Raw genomic sequence first — 9027 nt, 5'->3', positions numbered from 1 at the left:
GTGTGTGTGTGTGTGTGTATGCGCACATGAGGCTAGCTTCAGTGCTGGCTAACTGCCAAAGCACTTATCTAACTCTGATCCACAGCGCTACTCGCTGTGACTCCTAATTATAGATAGAGGCACTCAAACAGACACATATACACAAGTCTCTACATGCTCTCCTGTGTACCATTCACACTAATGGGGCACTCTCCCTGAGGAAGTACCCATACTCCTCTCCGCTCCTTGATAGAGGCTACCAGGAAGACTTCCTCTGCCTGCCCACCCTCCTAGTAGTCTACTCAGAGAAAGAAAGTTAGACTCATGCTTATGTACGGACAGACACAATGACACGAGAGAGAAGTTTAGTTAGATAGAAGTAGGAATGCAGTGAGAAATGGAGCAAAAAAAAAGAGGGGATGAAAGGAAGCTGCCTTGGGGAGGAGAGGAGATGAGAGAGATGGACTGCCAAGAAGCCAACAGATAGAGATCATGATGAGAGAATGGACAACAGGGGACTTGGAATGGCTTGTGAGAAGAGCAGAGAAGGAGAAGAAGAAATTGAGAATATTTGTTCTGGTTACTTATTGATATCCAGGATGCATGATCACAACCCCCCCCTGCAGTGTCACGGGCTTTCTCTATCTTTTGTCTCTGTTACGCTCCTCGTTTCCTTCTTTATCTCTCTCTGTGTTTTTTCCCCCCTCTCTCTTTGTTCCCCCCACTCTTCCTCATCCCTCTGTCATATCACAACATGGTAAGGATGGCAATGCTTAAACCATTTAGGATTGGGCTCAGGTTGCATTTGCATGTTATACATCACCACTCAGTATGTTATATTCAATAAAATTATCCACTCGCAAAACACCCAAATTAAAAGCAGAAGCACAAATCTGGATTTGTTTTGGTCAAGGCAACATTTTCTACTCATGTTTACAGATAGCCCAAGCTATTCACAGCTACCAAACACACCTTTTTTGTAAAAGCTGGGGGGGTGGGTAACAATACAATGCATTTAACTCACCTAATATGACCATCAAAGCTTGATAAAGCATTCTCAGTTAATCCATAATTAGTTGTCTATATGTGCCTTACTACTGTGTCCTCTAAATAACTTTATCAAAGTAGCACTACCCCTGCTACCACCTCCTTCATCTATACGTAGTGCTGACAAAAGAGAACAAAGCAAACAGAACATAACAGGTAAGGACAGAAGGGACTGTGGTGGCTACTGCTGCGTACTAACCCCACCTAGCCCCAGGGGCAACACAGTTGAGGGAGGGGGCTTTCAGCAGAAGGTGTGTGGGTTTCAAAGAAATAAGAACAGAAAAAGAGAGAGAGTGTGCGTGTGTTTGTGTGGTAGTCTCTGATCTGTGCCCCCATGTATGGCTCTCTCCCCCCACGGGCAGGGCAGAACGGCACAGGGAGGCGGGCATCTAACTGGGCACAGATGGCAGCAACAGACAGGGACGGTGGCGACATAAACACGTTAATAAATAATTATCCGAACAATGACACTGGGTACACCGAAGTAGGCAGGAGGAGGGGGACAGGAGGGGAGAAGAAGACTGGAAGGAAGGACGTGATGTAAAAGGAAATGTGAGGAGAGGATTTAAGAAGGCCAGGAGAAAGAGTGACAGAGAGGGTAAAGTAACAAGACAGGATGGGAAAGAGGAGAGGAGAAAAAGGAAGTAAAGAAAACTAAGAGAAGCAGTCAAGGACAAAGGAAATGAAGGACAAAAAAGGGGGGACTGCGGAAGAGAATAAAGTGTATGAGTTCCAATAAACATTAACAGCTGTTGAAATTACATACACCATATGATAATAGTAAAACTTAGCCAAGACTAAGTGGTAGGTAGGTGAATTCTGAGCTGCTATTTTAACACATACAGTTTCCACAGAATTCAAAGTTAAAATCTCAAAGAATATCAGTTGACTGAGGGTATGGCCCACTGATGAAAGTCCTTTCATTTGCAGTATTAAGAACTATGGAGAATTTCCTGGGAAAAAGCTTAAGCGGCGCACAGAGATTGACAACAGCAGACGTGTGTGTGTGCGTGTGTGTGCACCTGTTGGCTCTCAGCCCCTTTAGACATGTTCCAAAAGGTGGAGACTAGACTAACATTTTAACTCGGGAGTCAAGAGTCTCCTTCCCGCACTTCCTTGTTTTTTTGCTTATATCTCTTTTTTTCTCCCATGTTGTCATCAGCAAGTCATATTTTGCGTATATATAATGTTCCCTCTAGTTAATGCAGTGACACTGTGCTCATCCCTTTATTGTAATTGTATGCCCTATTTTCTCTTTACTGCTGCCCTGAAATCTTACTTGTATTCACCTTGAATGATTAATTAATAACAGTTCCCGTCCTTTGAATATTCTACAGCTCTAAATGTATCAAAATAGTGAGGGTAACAATGAAATGAGCAGACTTGTAGTGAATATTCTATCTAATCAGAGATATTATTTTCTTTGTGCATAAATCTGACACTAATATGTCTTAAATAGAGGCAGCACTATCGGGTGGATTCTAGATTAATGCATGAAATCAAATACATTTGGGATCAAATTAATATTGACATTTCTAAAAGCAAGGGCATCAATGGAAAAGGAAATCATTGAAATGTATAACTGATTTCCCTAAAAAGGCAGAGAGACTGACAAGGGTGTCCCAGATGAGAATTACTCACAAATTTAAAATGTCAAAGGATGTAATCTCTTACAATAGAAGTATGAAACATTTACCGCCTGTAAAGTTGAATGTTGCTCTGAAAAGGTTGTAGCTTGCTTCTTTGTGGAGGCGGGCATTTGCAGTCTGGTGGGCTTTAAGACATTTACTGGATTCCAAAACCACCTAGTTTCACCGTGAGAACTCAAAAGCAACAGCAGCATAATCCACTCTGCTGTCCATACCTATGTGTAGTATATTCCAAACACAAAATATGCTTATATTTGTTAAGGTGGTTAGCCTTTTGTTATTTAATTAACTTAAGCAGACATTATTGCGTATATTTTGCAGTGTGTGTATGTATGTATGTATGTATGTATGTTTGTATGTATAAATTTTTGCGCCAATAAAAACACCGTTATTGCTGCACACAGCGTTACCAGAAACTTAAGTACTGAGTAGGTATGTCTTGTCACCTATAGATAGGGTATGTGGCCATTTTCAGAAATCCTAAATTGATCTGGCATCTCCACCCTTCATCCTGTCGTCTGGCTCTTTGATCCTCCTCTCATCTGCCACCATTCTCTGTCCCTTTTCCAGACCTCCTACTGTCTTGGCGTCCTCTCCAAGTGCTGCTGCCTGTTGTGGCTCCTCTCTCTCTCTGTCTCTTTAGCTCTTTCTCTCTGTCTTTGCTCTTCTTCATCACTTCCTTTTTCAGATCACCATTACTTCTACTGACACAGTTTTCTTCTATATCCTCTTCCTACTACTACTACTACTACTACTGCATTTCTATTGTGTGTTTGTTGCGTGAATATACTATATGAATGCGTGTTCTTCTGATGGTTGTGTGTTTGTGTGGCAGGCTTGAGGGTAAGGATACACATTTGCTCTAACTGAGGTAGACATTTACTGCCGTTAAAAGAACCTTTGCTGTGTATTAGATCTGGTTCAGGCCATCATCATACACAAGTATCAGGGCTTTGGTTATCCGGTAATTACTGTTGTTATATTGCATGTGAGTCTTTTATTTGAAATATAATGTATAATCAAAATTAGCCTACTTTTGGGCTATGCGTTATTATGAAACCCACACTTCTAGGCAAGACATTCACATGCTACCATTGCTCAGGTGTCCATGCTTAGGCAGGATAACGTACCTGCTTTGTTCTGGTCCTATCTCCCGACCAATCATGCTGCGTCATAGGGCGGGACTTGCCTAGAAGTTATGTGGGATCCATAATAATGCGTCCGGGACATTGAAATTTCCCAGAACACATGGACCAGCATTAACGTTTTTGAACAGGAACCCTGATGTGTATTACACAGACCATTTATTTGGCTGCTATATTTCCTTTTGTATGTATTTGTGACAATGGGGCCAACTATTCAATTGAATTCTATGTTTATATACGTTATATACTGGAATTTCAATTCCTGTTGAAGTATTGACAATTTTGTTGCTGGATTTAAAAGCACTACACATGAATTGTAATTCCTGTTCATTTTTTAATACTTTTTTACCAAGTTGCTGTGCACGATTTATTATTTGAATAATAACACACAATTAAGTAAATGTATACCTATGTATTTATTTGTTACATCTCAGTTACAAATTTAGGAAAACACTCTTTAAGTCAAGCACGGTGTTGCCTTACACATGAAAGAACAACCCCTGTCACTTCCACACAGAGAGGCATACAGCTTATTAATTTAAGACTGGTATCAGATGCATACTCGGTATCGGCCGATACCCAGAGCCCAGGTATCGCTATCGGGACTGAAAAAGTCGGATCCATGCATCCCTATACACAAGTATAAGTAAACTTAGGGTGTTGAACACTTTTGTAGCCTTATTGATAATGCTGCTTCTTTGTGTGTGGCTATTGCCTGTATGTATGTTTGTGTAGGTGTGTCACATGTACACTGATTTCATTTTCAACTGTGTTTTGTGTGGGTCATTAGAGACTTCCAAGCACCATATATTAACGAAACTGATCATCCATTCAATCATCAAAACATTTTGGTATGACGTCTCATCTTCAGCTCCCTCTTCTTTTCTCTTCAAATGGCTTTAGGTATGCTCACTACTAGACACTTCACTTATTGGGCAATAGAGTGTGTGTGTGTGTATGTTTGTGACCTTTGCTGATATTGTTTCCTATCCACTCAAACACATCTCCATGTTCCTTTGCGTGCCTCCCCATCTATGTTCATCAATGTGCTTGTAGTCATTTATGTGTACTCCATGCTTATGATCCATCTTACTCATCTCATTACGCCATCTCTCTTGTGTCTTCTCTTATGTTTTTCCATCCATATGTCCACCTCCATTTGTCCGGAAGCAGTAACCAGCATGGTATGACGGAGGAATGAAACAGGTATGGGTGTCTGGATTGGGTCAAACTACAAACCTGGGTCTGAAAATTGCTTTCTCTCAATGTTTTTATTTTTTAATTCAATTCCAGCTATATAATATTTTATATCAGACGAGGGCACCATCATAAAAAACAGGGTATAAAAATCCATATGAATATCTTGGACATTTTTTTTCTTCTTTTCAGCTTTCCATTATTTTTTTGTAATTGATTGATCTAGTCTGGCAGGCCATAGACTATGTAATGGTCTATTCGCCCTCTAGGCATGGATAAGCTCACAACTGGCCCAGGTTTGTATATGCCATCTGCCATCTATCCATTATTTATCTAACCATTCATTGCTTAGCCTGTTCTCTATCCAATCAAGACAGCTGAACATTTGATTTACCTTCGTTATGGTAAATGTGACCACATGGGTGTATTCCAGAGCAATCTAATTCTATATAGGGTCTCAGTACTCTTAAGTGGCTCTCTCATCTCTGCCAAGTCTCTCCTCTCCTCTCCTCTCCTCTCCTCTCCTCTCCTCTCCATCTGTATAGTCTAACAACATGTGTGAGACTTTACAAAAAGAAAGAAGACAGTGATGGAATATAGCAAGGCAGCTACTTTAGACTATTGAGAAATTAATTCACTTGATAAATGATTTAAGTGGGTAGATTTTATCAGAATAAAAGATGTAATTTATTTCAGATGTTGATTTCTAGTTTTACTGTCTATAACATGAACTGTACTGTACATGTTGATTGAAAATTGTCTTCCACCTTCATCTGCTGTCTCTCATAATGCAATGTTAAATTTATATTATGTCATGTTTAATGTACTCAAAATAACCACATCAATCAGCATTAATCATTTTTATGTTCATTCCTCATTAGCAATTATTAATTTGTGTCAATCATACTTGATTCTCTTTGGATTTATAGAAAGGAATCAGTTTGACTTAACAGTGATTTGCATGCCTTAACTACCTGTCTACAGGTAATTCATACTGAGAAAAGCCACAGGTTGGCAGTTTTGAGTGATGGCAGGTTATTTGCATGGCTGTGTTTGCATTGCCCTGTTGGCAGGATTAGGTGTCATATCTCATCTCAAGTCAAATTTGTCACTGTATCAAAATCTACATTTTTAGTGGAACAGCACTTATCAAATCATGGAGTATTTATATGTATGTATATGTGTGTATATGTGAGACTCAGCCTTTGTTCCATCTGTTTAATGTTGTTCAGGCTAAAGACACTGTGTTTGTAATGATCACACTGTTAACAGAGTTACAATGTAAAAGGTCATTGTGTGCTTTTTGCATTAAGCAATAATGTCAGCTCACTAAATAATAGTTTTAGTTCAGTACTTGTTTGTCATCTTTTTTTCTTTTTTTTTAGCCTTTTCTTACAATATTTTCATCAGCAAAACAAGACAGTGTTGACAATGAGCTCAGGCTGATAAGCGTGTCCTCTCTGTACATTAGCCTAAATTGGAGGAAATTATCTGAGTCCGATTTTTGTTTTTAAATTGGCCAGTCAAGACGGTCCAATGTTGGGCAAATGATGTAATGAAGAAAGCACTGAGGATTCTAACTTAATCTGTTTGGAGCTGTGCGAATCTGCCTCTCGTGGAAATATTTCAATACTGAGAGCAAGGGCATGTTTGTCTTCAGAGGGATGGCTCAATGGAAGTTTAAATGTGATAGTCCCTTTGCAAACGATGTGACATGTTTTTGCAGAGCTGATGATTAGATAAAAGATGTTGAATGTGACAAATAGAACAATGGGTAGCACAAAACACAGGCAATGGTAGTCAGCTTTCAGACAACAACAAAGCCAGTAAGCTCTTTGAAATTAGAGCGAGGGCATTCGATTTTCTACTTTAGAATTAGACTGGATCAGAGGGAGATAACAACTAAGGGGCACACTATATTATATTGAGTGTGGTGGGCCTCAAAGCCTTCAGCTTTCCCTGGATCCCCATATCTATCTGCCCCTCTTCTCAGTTCACAGGTCAATTGATTTGCTTTAGGGTTAGAGTAAATCTTTGAATTCAATTGATTGAATAATCCATCTCTAGTATTAGTAGACAGTGCATGTAGCTTTAAGCAGATAATTTCATGGGCAGTTATTGAAAGGTGTGCATGTGTTAGTAAGCATCTATGTATTTGTCGGACTGAAGATGTGTATTGGTGTCCATATTTGAGAAGAGTTTGTGTTGGTGTGTGAGAGTGGGAGAACAGCTGGTGTGTCTTAGCGTGAGGGGATCTCAAAGGGATAAAACATAAGATTATCTTTAGAGCACAACAGGAAGCTACTTAAACTCTCTGTGAAACTAACCAAGCACTTCCTTTAGCTACAGTACACTTTCCTGGGCATGAGGGATTTATGCTGTGCCTCAGCCTCAGGTACATCCTCTATTTGGTTATTCATTCCATTCCTGGACATTCTTGTTTAGCTGGGCTTATAAATAATATCTCGGCATTTTTAGGCTTTGCTGCGATATACGAATATACTGTATATCTTAGTATTTTAATATTTCTCTAAAATACCATACTTGTTTCATTTACCCCTTTGATGCCTATGATCATGCCAGTGTTATCACTCTAGTAAACTAATCTGAATTTAGAGGGAACACAGCTTGTATGTGACATTTTAAAGGTTTTAATTTAAAAACATCCTTGTATTGTCTGGGTGAAATTGCTATAATTTTAAAAGTCAGATTGGTCTTTGTTAATGTATTATTTATTAAGTTTGACTAATTATTTACACAATATTTCTCTGAAATACAGTTTGCAGGCAGTAGTATTCATTTTGTTTTTTTTAAGTAATTGTTTTTTATTTTTCCATTGACTTTGCAAAATGTGGCTGCTTTTAAAGTATTGCCACGGGTGGATTATATTTTGTCTAGAACCCCCACCCCACAAGTATACACACACACACACACACACACACACACACACACACACACACACACACACACACACACACACACACACACACACACACACACACACACACACACTAGCGGGGGGCTAGTTTCCCCAGTTTATGTTTTGTTTAGCTTACAGGGACTTACATGCTTTTTAACATTCAGTCGGAGCCAGACATTCCATACAAAATGAGACTAGTCCTAAAACTAATGGAAGGTAATGAAGTGACTTGTTTCTAGCTGCAGCTGCATGTAGGTGTGTTTTCTTACAGTTAGAAACAGAAGTGGGTGGGTCAGTGATGTAGTGCAATGTGTTCTGGTTTGAAGAATGACACACATACTGTACATGTTAAATATTATTTTTCTGTACTCATCCTCTTGCCCTCTCTTTTGTGCATGCTTACTCATTCCTTCATTACTGTGGTAGACCAGGTCTTTATCAATAAAGGGACATCTGTTTCATGAAAGCAGAAAGATGCCTGCAAGAGAGAGCAAGGGAAGGAGGGGCGTAAACAGGAGCACATGCAGAGAGCAAGAATGAGGAAGGGCCAGGCGTAGATAGTAGTGGGTGGGTGATTGCATGGGTTTGAGGCAAAGTAAAAGAAATTAAATGCAAGAAAAAAACCGAGGAAGAGATACCAGACATTTAGACAGGAATGTTTTCATAAAGATCGATACAGTGTAGAAATTGGCCCCACTCTCTCACCCATACCTGCTCTCTCACCCATCCAGTTAAATGTACAAATCACTCATCGTAAAAAAACGTATACAGACATGACTTCCCTCACCAACACACTAGCTCTGAGCCAGTATGAATTAGTAAGCATTAAGCATACTTTAATCTTAATTATGGCATAGAGCACAAAGGATTAGTGAAACTTCTGCTACTGTTAAAGCACATAGAATAGAACAATTGTATAATTGAATTAAACAATACTGTAACCTAATTGCATCTACCGGTTGAAGACTGGTTAATCACAGTATGTTTTCTCATTCATCATTATTATATAATTGCTGCACATTTATGTCACAGAACAGAACAGAGCAGGTGCAGCGTGAGATGTTATCAGCACAAAGTCAGAGACCCAACA

The 9027-nt window shown here is 39.4% G+C and overlaps 1 protein-coding gene across 5 annotated transcripts in view; it reads left to right on the top strand.

The window, feature by feature from the left end:
• Positions 1–9027, top strand: part of ccser1 (coiled-coil serine-rich protein 1) — a 133336-nt gene that overhangs the window by 88705 nt on the left and 35604 nt on the right. For 2 of the 5 annotated variants that reach the window (XM_032515430.1, XM_032515431.1), the window contains one exon: positions 4994–5026. The exons of the other annotated variants lie outside the window; for them this stretch is intronic. In XM_032515430.1, coding sequence (XP_032371321.1) covers positions 4994–5010 — 17 coding nt within the window. In that variant the 3' untranslated portion in view covers positions 5011–5026. The remainder of the gene's footprint in view (positions 1–4993; positions 5027–9027) is intronic. 5 annotated transcript variants of the gene reach the window in all.

The sequence above is a fragment of the Etheostoma spectabile genome, chromosome 5 (genome assembly GCF_008692095.1).
Source record: "Etheostoma spectabile isolate EspeVRDwgs_2016 chromosome 5, UIUC_Espe_1.0, whole genome shotgun sequence".
NCBI lineage: Eukaryota > Metazoa > Chordata > Actinopteri > Perciformes > Percidae > Etheostoma > Etheostoma spectabile.
The sequence above is the reverse complement of the archived record's forward strand: the minus strand, read 5'-3'. Positions and strand labels throughout refer to the sequence as shown.